The sequence below is a fragment of the Camelina sativa genome, chromosome 9 (assembly GCF_030686135.1).
Source record: "Camelina sativa cultivar CO46 ecotype springtype chromosome 9, ASM3068613v1".
Lineage (NCBI taxonomy): Eukaryota > Viridiplantae > Streptophyta > Magnoliopsida > Brassicales > Brassicaceae > Camelina > Camelina sativa.
In genome coordinates, this window is record NC_141888.1 from 26,197,484 (window position 1) to 26,216,487 (window position 19,004).

At 37.4% G+C, this 19,004-nt stretch overlaps 4 protein-coding genes and 1 pseudogene across 5 annotated transcripts; 2 read left to right on the forward strand and 3 right to left on the reverse strand.

Annotated features, from left to right (window-relative positions):
- Window positions 1-1,580: 1,580 nt before the first annotated feature.
- Window positions 1,581-4,753, reverse strand: LOC109124543 (uncharacterized). 2 transcript variants are annotated; one of them, XR_015567191.1, is made up of 8 exons: window positions 4,412-4,681; window positions 3,774-3,918; window positions 3,522-3,690; window positions 2,897-3,171; window positions 2,522-2,787; window positions 2,215-2,430; window positions 2,003-2,105; window positions 1,581-1,864 (listed from the first exon to the last, which is right to left on the reverse strand). XR_015567191.1 is itself a non-coding variant. In XM_010428138.3 (8 exons), exons 1-8 carry the CDS (start codon window positions 4,560-4,562, stop codon window positions 1,803-1,805), a joined length of 1,383 nt encoding a protein of 460 aa, XP_010426440.2. In that variant the 5' UTR covers window positions 4,563-4,753; the 3' UTR covers window positions 1,581-1,802. The 2 variants fall into 2 exon arrangements, 1 of the variants encoding a protein (XP_010426440.2); XM_010428138.3 differs by having other exon boundaries at window positions 2,901-3,171; window positions 4,412-4,753.
- A 193-nt stretch (window positions 4,754-4,946) lies between these two features.
- On the forward strand, window positions 4,947-6,311 carry LOC147938782 (uncharacterized; annotated as a pseudogene).
- A 66-nt stretch (window positions 6,312-6,377) lies between these two features.
- On the reverse strand, window positions 6,378-9,104 carry LOC104711438 (uncharacterized). The gene is made up of 7 exons (XM_010428139.3): window positions 8,613-9,104; window positions 8,258-8,404; window positions 8,074-8,172; window positions 7,520-7,711; window positions 7,060-7,179; window positions 6,860-6,931; window positions 6,378-6,773 (listed from the first exon to the last, which is right to left on the reverse strand). Exons 1-7 carry the CDS (start codon window positions 8,844-8,846, stop codon window positions 6,549-6,551), a joined length of 1,089 nt encoding a protein of 362 aa, XP_010426441.1. The 5' UTR covers window positions 8,847-9,104; the 3' UTR covers window positions 6,378-6,548.
- A 390-nt stretch (window positions 9,105-9,494) lies between these two features.
- On the forward strand, window positions 9,495-10,511 carry LOC104711439 (uncharacterized). The gene has a single exon (XM_010428140.3). The coding sequence runs from the start codon at window positions 9,710-9,712 to the stop codon at window positions 10,268-10,270; it is 561 nt and encodes a 186-aa protein (XP_010426442.1). The 5' UTR covers window positions 9,495-9,709; the 3' UTR covers window positions 10,271-10,511.
- Window positions 10,512-10,877: 366 nt separating this feature from the next.
- On the reverse strand, window positions 10,878-12,534 carry LOC104711441 (Cysteine proteinases superfamily protein). Its single transcript, XM_010428141.2, has 2 exons — window positions 12,084-12,534; window positions 10,878-11,648 (listed from the first exon to the last, which is right to left on the reverse strand). The coding sequence occupies exons 1-2, from the start codon at window positions 12,520-12,522 to the stop codon at window positions 11,065-11,067; spliced, it is 1,023 nt and encodes a 340-aa protein (XP_010426443.1). The 5' UTR covers window positions 12,523-12,534; the 3' UTR covers window positions 10,878-11,064.
- Between the last annotated feature and the right edge of the window lie 6,470 nt (window positions 12,535-19,004).

The window sequence follows — 19,004 nt, forward strand, 5'->3', positions numbered from 1 at the left end:
CTCCTTCCTAGGCAAAAAAACACTTGCATCCAAAGCCATAGGTTTGCATGTAACACACAATAACGACGCAAAGTTTGATTGTCCATCATAAAAACACTTGCATCCAAAGCCATAGGTTTATGCAATTCGTGATCGCTAAAAATAGAATCATCCAAACACTCAGCAACTTCGATAATAGGCTAAAGTTGATGGTTGTGAAGAAAAGGAAAAATCTTGGGAGAAATAATGTTTAGTTTAAATCTGAGTAGCCTTTAAACAAGCATGTTGCCTAATGTTTCAATACCATATCTCTTGACCTCCATTTTTGGATATAAATCATGAGCGGGGTTGTCACTGGTCGAATCAAAAGAGTGATGAGAACAATGGAAGCCCACCTGCAATCACACAACATACAGAGCCGATTTTTGTTTTTTTTTCATTATCAATAAATCTCCACTTCTTGTTAGCATCCAATCTCCATACATCACAAGTAACGTAGATTCACATCATATCAGGTAAATGAAAATTTCGTGGAAAGTGGAAGAGAGGGTAAACAACCGATCACGTTAGGTTAAGTCATGTAGAATATATTAGAATATATCTAAACAATAAATACATAATCGTAACCATAAATTTAGATTATTTAAAAAATAATGACTTTCCTTATTTAATTTAATTTCTTTCTATTTCTATGCTATTCTAAGTTTTACAGATTATAAGGTCTAAATTATTTACGATATATCTTCTACTTCTTTTAGTATACAGGGTAAAACATGGAAAATATATTCTGAATTGATGTAGAATGAAGAAAAATGTGGAATACATATTCTTAATTTTGTAGAACATACAAAATTCAGGTTTCTAAAGTTTTTAGAACAAATTTCCGTCTAAACTTCGTAGAACATGTACAAACTGTAGAATGAATAATCTAAATGTTTCAGAACTTGAAAAATCATAGAAAATATTTTCTGAACATTTTAGACCAGAAATCATCAATTTATAAAATGATTTTTGACACCCAAAAATATTTTTTTCAAAAAAAAATTTACAAGTTTTATACTAACATGGGTTTTCTATTTGTTTTTTTTTGTTTAAACTCCTAAAAACTTCCCTATATCTATTAGTAGAGGTATTTTCGTCACAATTGACAATCTTAAAAAAAAAAGTGAAGATGGATAAATGTTTTAAAAAACCTCCTTTATTTCTAATTTTCTCTTATAAATAACATAATAGCAAAAAAATTACTACAAATTTTAATTAAAAAAACGTTGAGTCCGCGGTTTTTCGCGGATTAGTACCTAGTATCTAATTAAGTTGATTAAATCAATATTATGTAAAAAAAAATTTGTTATGCAGTATCCCATGAGTTAAATCATAGAGTTAACAATCAAAATATAACTAATACAATTTTAAATACTAATCAAAACAAACAAACACAATTCAAATTTTATAGTTACAAATAACTCTGGCCGCGTTACAGATACACTCAAAATCTAGTAACATCAAAATTTATGATGCAAAATATGTAGGCTAGTGATTTGTGTTAGTATCATTGTTATATCGGAGAGAGAAATTCACAAACTTTAAACAAAAATTTAAAATTCTCTAAAATTATAAGATTTGATTATGCGTAAAGGTGAATATAGAGTTACATACCCTATCAAACAATCAGCATCACTAACCATACATGTAAAATGCTAAATGCAAACCATTACATTTCTTCCTTCTGATTGTTTCTTTTCTATTTCTCAAAAAAAAAAAAAAAAAAAAGTGAAAATCACCAAAAAAAAATTAGGAATTACGAGCACAGGAGTGGAACATGATCAGAGGTTAAGAGGATCAACTTCCGAGTTTCGCTCCTTCATCGGACTCCAATCTTCTGCCTCTGCAACAAACACAAAGAGCTAAAGTAAGACATTACCCTTTACCACAAACAAGCAATTTTTTTTCATTTTTTGTTACACTCTTCAGAGTTATGAATTATATATGTATGTAAAACAGTAAGACAAAAAAAAGGACTCACTTGGCTTTTCGGAGATGACCATAAGCCGCCGTTGTAATATGGAGGCTACAAAGAGAAAGATTGAGCACATACCAAACATGATTGTGATCGGAAATGCGTCCACCTGAGCAACCAGATAACAAAAACCAAAATTTCCAGATTAGCTTCTTCTTCTTCTCTTTTTTTTCACTTTCTGTAGTGTTTAAAGAGGACGGAGACATGAGATTTCTTACATTGTACAAGACTATGCAGACAAAGATGTTGAGCGGAACACGGAAGAAATTCATTATGGTGCTTCGTGCTTCTTCAGGTATATACTGTGACCTCATCTTCATTATGGAAGGCCAAAATATTCCTACACAAGCCTCAAAAACACAGAAACCAAGTAGCTGAATGGAGCTAGTTAACGACAAGCGTTCGTCTTTCACCTTTGATGGCGTCACCAGGACCTGTTCCACAAATTTTTTATAGGATCAATGTGCGTATGAAAGATAGTATAAACTTAAGCGTAGTAATGAAGCATCAGACTCTGAGACATACACTTGTTGTAATGGGAAGAAGAAGTGATGCAGCGGAGACTAGAAAGACAATTTGCATATAGTTTTCGACTCTGAGAGATGAGCGAGACATGAGACGAGCTGCTAGTGAGCTTCCCAACATTGAGGCCAACATGAAGGTTGCAAAGACGAAGCCATGTGGGATTTCTTCCTCGTTTGGGCTAAGAGCTGGTGTCCAGAGGAAAACAAAGGTGTACATTGAGGCTTCAAATAGAGACTGAATAGCACCCAGCAATGCAATCTTTTCATCTGAGGAATCATCATAGACTGTGTTAGAGATAATCAGAAAACATAGCTTGCAAATTCCATTGGATGTACTGAAGCCTCTCAATCAACAGTTTTAACGCTAAATTTGAACCTGCCTGAAGCAATTGCTATGGCAGCAAGTTTGAACTGAGTCAGCAAGTCTTTGCTATCAGATGGATCTCCGAAATTCTCAGACCATGTTGCCAGTATGATAGCCATTCCAATTGCAAGAAAGCACGCAGCTGCGTCAAAGGGAGCGACAGGACCAAAGGAAAAAGTGTCAACAAGAAGATTGCCGAACAATCCCGAGAGAATAGCGACCAGACCGTTCCCAAGGAAAACAGCCTTAGAGAATGTCAGTGAAAGCCACTGTTGCTCAAAGTTCCTCTGCATAGTTGTTTAGAGAAGAGAAAAGACATCAGGTCATGGCTCCAACTAAGTGAATCCTCTAAAAGGTTATAAGTCTTTACTTTCTTCATTATCCACAATGCTAAGATTGCAAGTGAACGTTGGCATATTCTAGACACTTTGAGTGAGGTCCATAAATGATAGTTTTTAGATACTATAAATTTACAGTCATCAAGAACTAATAATCTTAACTGTGGCATTCATCAAGCTAAGGAATGGTATGTTTCCATGAAACCAGTAACAAAGTATGTAAAGGAATTCCTGTAGGAACCAAAAACTAAAGACAAATCGAATACCTAGACAGACTATGTATAAAAGTTACGGCTGACCTTATTATGCTCTGCAATTAGCCAAGATTCGAATGCTGAAAACAATAGAGATGTAGCAATACCACCCAAGATACGGCCAACCATCAAAACTCTGTACTGTGGAGAGTGCTTGGTGACGCAGCTTAGTATGTAAACTATGCAGTATGTAACACATGCCCTCTTTCGACCCCTGAATCCAACACACACACAAGGATATTGGTTGCCTAAACATAGATAGCATCGACTTGAACTTAAGAAGGAAGAAATTCTCACTGTTTGTCAGCAAGAGATCCAACAATGGTTCCAAACAACATCGATGAACCAAAACCAGCAATGAATAGCTGACCAATATCTCCTTTTCCAAAACCATAAGTGCTGTAAAGGTAATACACATAAGGACCTTGAAGCCAGTCCCCAGCTACAACAACATAATCATATATAAACACAAACATATCAGCATTGAAATTGATATATAAATGCATTCAACAACAACAACAACAACAAAATACTACCATCATCTTCCTCATCGCAATCTCTGATCTACAACACATTTAATCAAACCTACCAGGATCTTATTAGTCAATCACTGATACCAGATTCGGGAAGAAGCAAGGCGTCGTCTTAATAACAAAATTCAAATCGAAGACCAGATTTCGTATGAGCTACAACAACAAATCTAAACAATCGTATCTGTTACTGGACTCGATCTAGCACAAAAGTGGATGACGATAAGAAGAGCTCGAGAATTGAACTCTCTCTCACACACACACACACACACAATAGCTTAGATCAGATCCGTGACAATAAACATCAATCGAAATTGTAGTTGGCGATTAATCAATCAATCAATCACAGAGCTGATTCCGCTAATTAATGAATTCTAAGAGAGCGATAATGGCGGAGAGACGTACCCATCATAATAGAGAATACGAGGAGGTAATTGTTCTTGAAAGAATTGAAGGAGGACGAAGTGTTGATCCGATCCTTGTTTGTCTTGCTCAGTTCCAGCACCGCCACTACGGCAGTCATAGTTCCGAACACCAAGTAGTAGAAAACCTCCATTGTTACTTACTTCTCTCTCTCCCTCTCACTCTCAGAGTTAAAGAGTTAAAGAGTTAAAGAGCCACCGAGAAGAAGAAGAAGAAGAAGAAGAAGAAGAAGAAAATGTCACGGAGTGGGAATGCGCGATTGTACCAAACCAATTACCGTGGAAATTATCCTCTACTACGCGAGTTATCGTACACGTAAGCGTCAGTCGGTGATGAGTCTCACTATTTCTATTTTGTTTTTATTTTTTTAACATAATTGTACATTTGTAATGATATAAAATCACTAATCCTTTTACTTTTTCTGCAAGGGATTTCGAAACCCTAGGCGTTCTCTAGATACAATACAACCAACTCTGCTTATCTCTCGCTCAGCTCAACTCTATATCGTTCTTGAAAGATGAAAAAGGCTACGCCGGAGGAAGCTGTGGCTGTAACATCTGTCTTTTGGGATATCAAACGGTTTCCCGTTCCTCTTGGCTTTGATGCTCGTCGGACCGTCCGTGCATCAAAAAGCTGTTGGAGAACTACTGTGGTCCTCTCATAATCAACGTCGTTGGCATACTAACTAACGTCCATCCTCACATCCTTGAAGCTCTTTCTTCCAGTGGAATCAATCTTTATTACGCCCCCTTTGGTTAGTATCTATTTTTTTTTCATCTAAAGCCATTAATGGATCGTGAATAGAGAGTTTGAAGTTTTAGTTTCGTCTGAAACAGGTTGCTCAAGCCTCACGTTTTACATGCATCAGTGGATGCCTAATATCCACCCCCAGCTAATATTTTGGCCATATGCGATCCGATAGCCTTCCCTCGCCCTAAGAGTGGATACAACCTTTTTGGGCCATTTTCATATTCTTCTCCTCAACAAGACGCCATCAGCTGGATGAGCTTAATTCTGGCAGGATACGTGCAGTGGAACGGATGAGTCTGCCATCTGGCTTTTCTCAATATGCAAACATCTTTTTCCTGGCATTGAAACTGGCCAAGGCTTTGAAAGTTTATATAGTCATTTCTCTTCTGTAGAACATCTACAAGCGGTAATTAAGCACATCTTAGCCAAAGCAGAAACTTGTTATGTCAATACTCTTTTGTCATTAACTACTTCTCCCCTTCTCACTGGATGTTCATTTTTTTTTCCAAGCAGAGGTTAGCTTACCTTCCTTTCCAATCATCTAACTTTAGAGACATATCCAGGGAGGAGGATGAGAATCCTCCCACCATGGTGAGGAAGCAACCAGAGATGGCTACTCCTGAGGAGGCTGTCGCTGTAACATCTGTCTTTTGGGACATCAATAGGTTTCCGGTTCCCCCTGGATGTTCGTCGGGCCAGTCTGTGCATTAAACGGTTTTTGAAGCAATATGGCTACTCTGGTCCTCTCGCCATCACTGCGGTTGGCAATATATCACGCATACCTGAATGCGTCTTTCAAGCGCTCTCTTCCAGTGGAATCACTCTTCATGTCCCCCAAGATTCCAAACACATCATGTCGCTTATGTCTCGGTGGATTTCTAAGAATTCGTCCCCAGCTAATATTTTGGGCATATGCGATCTGAGAGGTTTCCCTCAACCTCAGAGTGGATACAACCTTTTCCGGCCATTTTCATATTCTTCTCCTCAACAAGACACCATCCTTTGGGAAAGCTTAATTCTTGCAGATTTAGGGGCACTTGATCAGGAGGATAGATGCTGTGAAGCTGCCAGCTGATTTTGCTTATTATGCAATCATCTTCGTACTTGGCCCATGGTGTTGTTTTTCTCTTAAGGCATACGTTAATGGTTTGTTCTGCGGCAAATGTTGGGATAACTAAATTACCTATGCTTACTTTCATGTCTCTTATTGGTCACTTCTCATTTCCCAACAGAAATTATTACATATATATATATATATATATATATAGAAAACAAACAAATTAATACGAAAAGTGTTTTTCATGATTTAGTGACTTGGCCACTTAGAGGACCTCAATCCAAAGAACTGATATTTGGTTATGCATAGACTCTAACCCATCAAAGAGGTTCGTGCCATTGCTAAGGCACCTTCATATGTCCGGTTTGCACCAATGAAACCACTCATGTGCACAAAAACACAACCCGGAATTGAACTTTCCTCTGAGAGCTTCTCCTTTTCTAGACCTCTCCATGATAAGGGCAACGCTTTACGGCTCTCAAACCTGTCTCGTGCAACCGAAACCGCTTGGATTCTCCAATTTTCACTTCTGTCATCCTGCACAAACCCACATATACACTCATTGGCTTAAGAGATATCATGTTTACAACATAATATGATCATTGCATAAACCCCGGTGGTACCTGGTAAAGAACATATTTTATGGAAGGATCAATCTTCATTTCTTCCTCGAGCTCGAATATATGGAGTTTCCACTGTCGATTTCACAAGACTCTTATAACTTTGAAAACTAATCCCACCATTTCATCAATGAGAATCCCTCTAACTTTGAAAACTAATCACGACATGGATGATATATGTTAAGGAGCTCATTAGAACTTACTGGGCATTGTTTACTGAGCTTCATAATTTCTCCACTGGAGTCTATATCATACCGTTTTGCAAGACACTCCATTACAATTGACCGAGCTGGTAACCACGATTTCGCGTGAAAATGAACACACTGTCAAAGGTAGAAACACAGGTAGCTTTAGATCGTTCTGGTTGTATTCTCGATTCATACTCAAATAGGCAGGGGGCAGGCAAACATGTTCTTATACCAATCAGTTCTTATAAAACAATGGAAACGAAATACTGCCATTTCTATATCAGACATAGACAACATTTGTTGTAAAAACTAATAGCATCCTCATTAGGTTGATTCATTCAAGTAAATTACCAAACTAGTTTTGGTTTGGATACTGCAAAGTTTTCCTAGTTGCACCTCTTTACCAAGAAGAATAAGAACCAAATAACCTATGTAACTGAAGGAGATATAGAACTATAGAAGAGGAAAAAAAAACCTCCAAAAACTCAGAGCCAGCAAGTTCCATTGCCCGATGAAATGCTTCATCTTCTTTCGCACTGGACTGATCAGGTTCAATCCAGTCTAAGTTCATCCTTCCAACCCTATGCCCCAGGCTAGTATCGTTTACATATCTTGGAGGCTGGTCAGTATCATACTGATGGATGCCGTTGTCTACAGCATCTACTGCCTGTAATTGTATACAACAAGATGCTACCTTAGAACCATGTAAAAAGAACACAGTATATGAAAGTTCAAGAACTGGCACTATTTCTAACAACAAAATTAAAATTCTCTTTCTTTGTTAGCATCCTCAATTTGAAAAAAAGGAAAATCAAACAGAGCCACGACTTATTTGTGACATTCAGGACAACAAATTTCATCCAGGATATAGAATACTATTGGCGATATTTGCCAATTAGACAACTGATTCAGTAACTTGTTCTTTTCAAACACTAAACTTTCAAAGCCATAGCCAACAACAACTCAGATTTTTTACTCAATGTATACCAAATAATATAGCAGCTAAAGAAGAAACCTTTATAGAGCTACCTCAATGAAGTTTTTGTACACAGCTAGAAACAATCGATACACATCAGGATGTCTCTGATCAAGTTGAAGCTCCTTAGCAATTATCTCCAATCCATAATGCTAGAATACAAAAAAGCATCAGTATACAATCCACAAAATTCTCAAATTAAACACCAAACACACAAGAAAAGTATCTTCATTTTACCTTATAAACAAGTCCAGCACTACTGAGTTTAGTGTTAAACCCGTGCCCAAACACTTCATTGAATCCTTTCTGGTGATGGTCATAACGTTCACTCTGAGGATCATACACACCTCCAACATCAAGTGCCGCATCAAGCTTCTCCAAAACCTTGTAACCAAAATCATATCAATTATTGAAAAAATTAACAAAATTATAGAATTGACGAAAAATTCAAGAAGTTTACATAAACCTCAAGCTAAATTAACCATTTTCTCGGAAATTTCGAAAAAAAAAAATATATCAAACTGGATCCAAAGATTTTAAAATTCACACATAGATAGGGTCAGATACATTGTGAATTGAAGAAATAGAGTACCTGGTGATCTCTGGTTCGTACGATTTGAGCATCGGAGAATCTATTTGAAAGACGAAGGATGAAACAAGCTAAGGTTTCGTCACAGTGGAAAGTTCCATTATGCGTCCCGACCCGTTTCTGCTTCGAAACTACGGAATTGGTTGATAAACTAGCTCGGAAGCTCCCAGAACGTTTCAGAAACAGAGAATGATTCCAGATTCTGCTACAGCAGCAGAGACCTCTCGACCCAAACATGGCTGAAGAGAAGAAGATACTAAACCCTTGACCTGGCGGGTTTAAGCTTGACTGGAAACGTCGCCGTTTTCTCGAATTTGGAATTTGATGCAACGACGCCGTTTGACTTTTTCAAATTTTCACACTTTTGAGTTCTGAATTTTTTTTTCTTGGGATTTTTCTTTTTTCTTTTTTCTTTTAATTAGAGTTGATGATCTTTGGTAAACCTACCAATATGGTTGATTACCACACTCACATTTTGGGTTATCAAATTTGTTTGTTTGTTAATTTAATTTATATACCAAATGTATTGTTTTAATCATGGGACCCTTTAAATACAAACACTTATCATACATATAAAACGATCATGATTAAAATCCAAATGACAATACAACAAATCATCAATGTATTATAATCATAATTGCTTAAAATTTTGATTATACATGAACACTCACGATCTGGATAAGTTTGTTCGTAACAAATAATTTAACTTGCATGACAAAAATAGTATTAAAGAAAAAATGCAACCAAATTTACTTTGGAAAGACTTCAAACCAAAGGGAATTGAGAAAATGTGGTCTATAAGCAATACCATTATTGCCTTCAACCAAATCACACCAAACATATATATTTTTCATGATTCCTATATTCATTCTTCTTCTCACTATAGTCACAAAACAACGATTACTATTAGATGTCAACATCATAAGATAGAAGGTTTTTTTTTTTTTTTTTTGTTAAAAAGATAGAAGGTTAACAACTACGTTTTGGAACGTATTCGTTACATTCTATAGAGAGAGAAAATGTATAAATATGATATTACCCAATTAGCTTTCTCTTGACTCTTGACTCTTGAGCATATCGCAAAAACACCTTATGACCAAATGGCTTATGTTCACATTCTCATCTCTCTTCTCATCTTCATTACCTTCAAACCTTCAATCTCCGTCGTCCCTGATCCACCAACACAAAACCTAATCAACAGAATATGCAAACAAACAATCGATTTCAAATTCTGCAACCAAGCAATCACGTCACAGCTAATCAGAAAACAAACCTCGATCAAAACAATCGCAAAGCTAACCGCGGCTAAAGCTTGGATCAACGCGATACAAACGCTAGATAACATCGAAGGTACTCTTCTTCCGAAAGCGAAAGATCGTAGAGACAAAACAGAGTTTGATGCTTGTAGGAAAGCTTATAAGTTGGTGGATGCTCATTTAGACAACGCGTTGAAGTATTTGTATTTACGAGACTATAGGTTTATGAGAGCGTATCAGGCTCTTGCTCTTGTGAATATTTCCATGTGTAGAACGAGTTTTTTTCATCCGACGCCTATGGTTTATGCGAATTGGAACATGAAGATGTTGACGGATATAGCGATTTATGCTGGCAAGATTCTTGCTCCTCCTCCTCCTCTTAGGAAGAAGAACAAGACGCCATGAAAGCCATCATTTTTTAAACCCATTAGCTTTTTTTGTTCTCTTTTATTATTCAATCGAATAGTATTTTCTGATTTATTTCAAAAAAAAAAATCCAATTTTTTTTATACAACAGTGTTTTTTTTTTTTTTTTGTTATTTAGAGGGGAAATAGGGTGAGTCAACGTTATATATCTGTACTTCTTTCTTTTCTTTGTTACATATTTTTTGATCAAAAAAAATGGAGTGCGTCTTATTATTAGAAATAATTTTTGGCATGGATGAGATGCGAGTTTGGCCACACAGCACAAACAAGTAATCAGCCATGGATTATATATATGGTCTTCTAAAAATTTATAAGGCTGCTATTTTTATTGAATCTGAATCTGGTTGAACCAATTATCAAAGCTCTCCAAGCCAATACTGAAATATCAAACACTCAAACAAATTAATCAAATTTCGTGAAAACGTTGTAAGTTCTTGTACGTAAGTAACTTCAGGTTACATGGCTACCAACCATTCGATTTAGGAACTAGACGTGGATCGGCGATGCCCTTGCGGGTGTTTAGAATGAAACAAATAAATTACTATTTTTGAATAATGATTTCTTGTTCTGGCGAAGATCATGTTACCATAAATAAAAACTTTATATTCGTTACACCACCAGTGATATACATGCTTCCACCAACATAACTTTCAAAATACATTTATAAACGAAAACCTCCAAAATATATCATGCAACTGCAAAAGGCCAATTACTGATAAGGGTATTTGTTTAGTACTCTGAACAAACCCATCTACATGATATATAAAAGGATATCAAGCAACTGGATAAAAAGCAAGTTTGGCCAGACCACACGCTCCTTCAGGCGAATCAACGTCTCTCTTGATTCTCATGTAACCATTTTCTCCCCATTGTTCTCCCCATGAGTTCTTCAACAACCAATACTTAATCCCTTCTTCACTCATCCCATAACCAACAATGGTAACTCCATGACTCAGGTTCGTCCCGCAGTCCTCTCCATCGAATATCCCGCCGTCATATTGCTTAAACGCAGCTCCTGACCCATCTATCGCAACCGAAACAGGTTGTTGAGACACCGCTTTAAGCAATGCTTCCTCATCATTTTGGGTAACCGTCTTGTAATCGCTGATGGTTGCAGCAGCAGAATGAGTTGAGTCACAGGTTTGTTGTGATTCCTGGTAAGGATAGCTATCCTCTGTGGTGATTCCTTGGTTGTTTATAATGTAATTGAAAGCCTTATCCATTAACCCTCCGTTACATCCATAGTTCTCTGTGCTGCAATCCAACAGTTGTTGCTCAGACAGCGATACGAGGTTTCCTTTCGCAATCTTCATAATGCCTTCCACTGCTGCCACTGCCGAGAAAGCCCAACAACATCCTGTGTTCCATTACAGTAAGTAATATCATGGATGTATCATCGATGATATTTACAATCAAAATAATGTCATCGCCTAGCGATAAAGGAAAATCCATATCAGAGATGAAAAATTGTAAGGTTTGTAATGTGACTGATGGATCATAGTCTTTTAAATTCAAAAACAGTAAGTCAACCAAAAAAATCAAATTAAACTGAATACGAAAACGATAAAGGAAAATAACAGATTAATTGAAAACTTAGCAAAGAAAAGAAGCAACCTAGCTAGTATTTTACTTTTTAGTTATTTTGTTAACTCGGTATTGGTTGTATGTCTTGTAGAGCTTTCACTATTATGCTCATTGATATATTTGTAATCTTTCATTAAAATTAATAAAGAAAAGGCTAAAAATCCAATGAGAATAAAAAATAAATAAGTGACGATAATTATATAATTACCACATGGGTTTTGGTTCTTAACCGGTGTAACGGCCCCTTCCTGTCTCCAATCCATGCTCTCACCGATTTCACTGACATTTTCATGTCTAAATGACACGGTTTTGTGGGAATCCAGTGATGAAGTACCTTCCGGCACAACCAGCCCCATGTACCTCGCCTGGAATTCCTCGTCGGTGAGGTCGGAGAACTTGTTGACATCCAACTTGTATGTCTTGTTCGTTTTCATGTTGAAGCTCTCAACGAACTTTAAGTTCTTCTTAAAAATCTCAAACCTACTCGCTTTCTCAGCATCGTGTGAGTAAACGCGATGGAACCGAGACATCCATTGCTCATGTTTCTCAACGGCAGAAGCTTCAAAGAGCCCCCCACCACGAGATGTGGCTCCCGAAGTTCTCGAACTCAAAAGAATGGCTAGAATAAAGAAAAATATCGAAGCCATTCTACTAGAGAGCTAGCTAGAGAAAACGTTTTGAAAGGAACAAAGTATGGAATCGATATCTTCTGCATTGAAAGATGATTATACAAACATATATACACGAGAACGTATCCCATATCGTAAATGCTAAAGATCTCTACGAATATACAATAATAGTTATGGAAAGTAAATAATCTCTTAACCAAACATACGGGATGTGATTTGAAGATCCCATTACAAATGCCGGTTGACCAAGGGGTTTGGTGAAAATGTCGGCAAGCTGAGATGTGGTTGGAACATGAACTGGTGAAAGAACACCTTTCTGAATCTCATCCCGGATGAAATGACAGTCATTTTCAATGTGCTTCGTCTTTTCATAAAAAACAGGGTTTGTAGCAATGTAGATTGCGGATTTACTGTCACAGCAAAGCTGCATTGGCTGATCATGAGCAACTCCAAGGTCACAAAGAACATGTTTTAACCAAATAAGCTCTTTGGTGATGCATGCCATGGCCCGAAATTCTGCTTATGTGGAGGACATACTCACTATATCTTGCTTCTTTGTCTTCCATGAGATTGGGGAATCGCCTAGTTGAACCAAATAGCCACTAACAGACCGACGAGAAAGAGGACATCCAGACCAATCAGAGTCACACCAACCTGTGATTTGAAAAATTTTCTGAGCACGTAAGAGTATACCTTGGCCGGGGTTGCCTTTCAGATAGTGAAGAACTCTTAAAGCCGCATGCCAATAATCATGCCTTGGTTCTTTCATAAATCGGGCCAAAACATGAACACAATATGCTAAGCCCGGTCTCGTTGCTGACAAATATAACAGTTTTCCAACAAGACGGCGATACTGTTCGGGATTGGAAAGTAGTGGCGAGGTGGAGAGACCCAGCTTGTGATTCTGTTCCAGAGGAAAATCCACAGGTTTAGAACCTAACAGCCCTGCCTCGTTGAGAAGCTCCAAAGTGTACTTCTGCTGGTTTAAATAAAACCCCTTGATACTTCGAGAAACCTCAATACCCAAAAAATACTTCAAGGGACCAAGATCCTTCATCATGAAACAAGAAGCCAAATACCCTTTAAAAAGATGCAAGGCTTCATCGGAGTTACTCGAGACGATCATGTCATCAACATAGATCAAAATATTGATTCGTATACCACCTTTATCAAATGCGAATAACGAATAATCAGAGAGAGACTGAACAAAACCGTACTGACGCAAAGCCTTTGTTAACTTCTCAAATCAACAGCGAGGATCTTGCTTTAATCCGTACAATGACTTGCGCAGTCTACATACTCTGGTGTCGTCGTTTGCTAAATAACCAGGTGGTGGCTTCATGTAGACTTCTTCAACCAAATCACCATGAAGGAAGGCATTGTGCACATCCATCTGATGCACATGCCAATTGTTCCCAACAGCAACCTGTAAAACATTCGGACTGTTGACATTCGCGCAACCGGAGCAAAAGTTTCGCCGTAATCAACACCTTCAACTTGTTTGTTACCGAGAGCAACCAAACGTGCCTTGTAGCGTTCAATCGAACCATCAGATTTGTGTTTAATCTTGTAAACCCATTTCGATCCAATTGCTTTCTTACCAGGGGCAAATCTTCAATTGTCCAAGTTTCATTTTCTTCGAGAGCTCCAATTTCAGACCCCATAGCATTGTTCAACACTTTACTCTGGGCAGCGTTTTTATATGTCTTGGGTTCAACCGCATCGCTAATCGCAACCAAATATGCTCGATGCGTAGAAGAGAAACGAGTGCAGCCCACATAATTCGAAATTGGATAAAGAGAAGTAGTATTACCCAGCAGTCTTGTCAGTGTGTTGTACGTCTTATAATACTGGAGTTTTGCCGGTGGATTTCGTGGTCGGAGACCTCGCCGTAATTCAACTGCGACTGGCTGTTGAACGTCGTCGTCATCGGTAGGAGCCGGCAATGATGTCAAATTAGTGACGACAAGAGATGGTGACGACGTTGCAGGCGGAGAGCTGGTGGAAGATGAGGAGGAGTTCGAAGCAGCAGAGGATGAAGTCTCCGGAGTTGAAGACGAGGAAGATTGATCGGGTGGTGAGAGATTCGTAGGTGGAGAAGAAACAACATCAAGTGGACTTGAAGTGATTGATGGGCTGACAGGTGATATATCATGGTTTTTGTGGTTTTTAACCATGATATAAGGAGTCTTTTAGTGTCTTTTCATTTGTTTTTAGATTGTTTTTGAGTCTTTACAGGTTTTTAGCATGGATGGAGCAAAGTGGAGCGATTTGGATCAATTTGGAGCAATAATTAGGAGGAAAAGAACTTGGAGTCAGAACAGAGAGGGAGTGTCGATCGACACTGCCTTAGCATCGATCGACACCCTCTTTAGGCGATGAAGAATCACAAATTTGGAAGTTTTACAAATCTGCCCCAAAGTTTTCCATATTTGCAACATAAGTCCCTGACGTGTTTTAGGACATATAAATAGTATTTTTAGGTTTTCCAAACCATCAAGTTTTATTCTATCAAGTTTTATTCTATCAAGTTTTATTTTTCTGGAACCCTGAGAGATTTTTGAGAGCTTTTGGAAAGAGAGAGATCAGATCTGCTTTGTAAAGAAGAATTCTTGAACTCCTTCTTATTCTTTTAATCTCTATTGCTTATTATTCAGAATCATGTCTTGTTCTTCACTGATTATATCTGAGTAGTTTGCTTGTTAGGTTCAGGGTTTTTTACAGGGATTTTATGAATTATTAGATCTGATTATTTAGGATTCATTATCTATCTAGATCTTCATCTTAGGTTGTTCTTCATATTAATCCTTGATTGGCCATCTAGAATTAATACTTTAGGAAAATAAATTGATATGAGAATATAATTGTTTTCCTGATAAAACCTTTTGATGAGCAAAATTACTTTTTACAAAGAGATTTGATTAAGTGATTTTGTGGACAATCTAAACCTAATTTTATTGCTGATTTTTAACCTAGAATTTTACAAAGAGATTTGGATTTTCTGGTTTTAAATTTAGATAATTTTTGCAGTGAGAACTTATTTATTTTACAAAAGTGTTTAGAGTTCTAGATCTTTTCTTAATTGTTTGAATCCTAATTTATTGATTGATTTAATATTTCATAATTTCTTGAGAAATTCCCTAGGCCTAGCTTTTTGATCTTCTGAATTTACAACAGCTTTTATTTAATATTTTGCATTGCTTTTCTTTATTTAAATCAATTTGTTTAGCATAATTACAAAACTCTATAATCCATTGTGTGTGATCTTGAGTCTCTGTGGAATTCGACCCCTAAGTACTGCAGTGATCTCTTAATTTGAGAGAGTAGCTCTAGGGTTAATTTGAGCATATCAACAGGCCTGCTTGGTTCTTCTACTATTGGACCCAATAAAATCGTGGCACATAGCTCAAGATCTTCCTCATCGGAATCTTTTTTAGCGACAGAGACGACCGCAGTTGCAAAGGGAAACTCCATTTCACTCAAAACCATGTTTCTGGAGCAAAAACCAAAAATCGATTGGCAAGCTGGACTGGAATCGCAAAGCACGGGCAACATTTAATATATGACGGTGCTTCCTCTCAACTCTGCCATTTTGTTGTGGAGTTCCCACACAAGAAGTTTCATGAACAATTCCTTGAGTTCAAAAATAGCCGCTCAGACTTGTAAACTCTGTTCCGTTATCGCTTCGTAGTCGCTTAACTTGTTTTTGAAATTGTCTTTTTCAGCTAAAGAAATCAAACTTTGCAGATTAGAAGATGTTTCGGTTTTGTCTCGTTGAAGATAAGTACACACACTTCTGGAAAAATCATCTACAACGGTAAGAAAATATCGAGCACCAGAGGAAGAAGGAGTTCGATATGGACCCTAGAGATCACAGTGAATGAGCTCAAACGCAGAGGAAGTTTTATTCTCACTAATTGGAAAACAAGATCTTGTTTGCTTGGAACGTAAGCATACATCACAAGCCTTATTTGAAAATTCAGAAACAATGGAAACAGAAACATTTGGAAGTGAACCAATGACTTTTGGAGATGGATGACCCATCCTATTGTGCCACAACTCATATGTCGATGCAGCCTTATCCGTTACTAACGCTCCTAACTCCATTCTACAAAAGCGAAAGGTTCCATAATCCCGTTTACCCGCGCCAATCATCATCCTCGAAACACGGTCCTGGATTACAAGAAACTGATCAGCTAACTGTACTACACACTTATTCTCATCCATGAGTTGTCCTCTGGAGATGAGATCAGACTGAAATTCTTCAACATAAAAAACAGATTTCAAAAGCATATTTGATCCCAAAACAACTGTTCCTTCTTTGCAAGATATTTGTGTTGAGAATTTAATCGGTTTAATATTGGGTTAAAATATAATTGGTATCTTGTAAATACACAATTAATAAATTAACCACAAATATATAAGCCAACTAAATAAAACACTCTTATATTTATTTGTAAATCACTCACAATACAAAGTTTATAACTTAATAGTAAAGACACTCAAATCTCACACCACTCGTTATTTTCGGAAACCTCACACACTCACTTATTTTATATGTTGCTTAGTATTGCAACTTCTCTTTATTATATTGGATGCTATGGAATGATTTGCTCTCGCTTGATCTCTCTCTATTTATAGGAAGCTTGCAGCCCACTTTTGTTGACAAACATAACAACCACCACTTCTTATTTCAACAATAGAAGCACCGTCCTGTTTAATTACCTTCTCTTTTTGACTTTCAGTAAATCTTTGTAGCACATGTGAAAGTGATGATGAATTACATTTAACACTCCCCCTCATTATCAACTTTTCTTGTGCGTGTAGTCATTCCAAGTAACATTCGAAATCCGATAACCTTTGATGCAGATAAGCTTTTTGTAAAGATGTCTGCAACCTGATCTTGTGTCTTGATTGGTTTCATGACAATATCTCCTTGAAGTACCTTTTCTCGCAAGAAATGATAATGTACCTCCACATGTTTTGTTCGAGCATGAAAAATAGGATTTTCGACTAAACGAACTGCTGACAGGTTGTCACAGTGTAATGGAACTCCATCTTCTATCGGTTTGTTTAAATCTTTCATGAGTTCAGTCAACCAAGCACATTCTTGTGTTGCCATTGCTCCTGCTCTATATTCTGCTTCTGTGGTTGAAAGAGAAACGGTAGGTTGTCTCTTACTGCACCATGATATAGCTCCAGAACCAAGGTTAAATACATATCCAGTAGTTGACCTCCGAGTGTCATGATCTCCAGCATAGTCAGCATCGCAATAACCATTGAGCTTACTTTGTACTCCTTTCTTGTAAAAGAGTCCCCAGTCAATCGTGCCTTTGATATATCTCAAGATTCTTTTAACTGCTTCAAGGTGTGGTTTCTTCGGTTTCTGCATGAACCTGCTAACAACGCCTACAGTGAAAGTTATGTCGGGTCTAGAAAGAGTAAGATAGATAAGACTACCTACGAATTGTCGATACATTGTTGTATCATCCAAGTCTTTCCCATCATAGGCACACAACTTCAAGTTTGGCTCCATTGGTGTAGTGATTGGTTTACACTCAGCTAACCCAAACTTCTGAATGAGATCTCTTGCATATTTCTGTTGACCAAGAAATATGCCGTCTTTTGTTCTTTCAACTTCCAATCCTAGGAAGTGATTTAATTCACCAAGTTCTTTCATTTGAAATCGAACGGACAAGTTTTCCCTTGTCCTTTGAATCTCACCTGTGTCATCTCCGCTGATGATTATATCATCGATATATACAAGAATAATTGATAATCTTTCTCCTTGAATCTTCACAAACAGACTCGAACATGATGGGGCAACATGATAACCACTTTGGACTAAGAACACCGCAATCTTCCCGTACCATGCTCTAGGCACCTGCTTCAAACCATACAATTCTTTAATTTGCACACATACTCTGGTTTTTCATGATTCACGAATCCTTGGGGTTGATCAATATAAATTTCACGATCAAGTTCTCTATGTAGAAAAGTGTTCTTCACATCCATCTGCCATAAATTCCATGACTTACTTTCGGCTAGTGCTATTAGCACACGAACCATGGTTATCTTTGCCACTGGACTAAATGTCTCATCATAGTCTATACCATACTCTTGAGAAAATCCACGTACAACTAATCGGGCCTTGTATCGTTCGATTGTACCGTCTGGAAGGGTTTTCAGCTTGTAAACCCATTTGCAGGATATTGGTTTAACACCTTCCGATTTAGGCACTAAATTCCAAGTTTGATTTTGTTTTAGTGCCAAAATTTCTTCTTCCATAGCTTTTCTCCATTCTGGATTCCTTGATGCTTCTTCGAATGTAGTTGGCTCTTCAACTTCAGCATAGGCAGCATCTATGTACTTTGGATTTTTACGTCTTTCTCTTATAGACCTTCGTAGTTGAGGTTGTACTGGCTCCACTTGTTGTTCTTCTTGTTGAGTAGTATCCACTTCATTTGGTGTTTCATGAACACATGTTTTCCAAGGGCTTC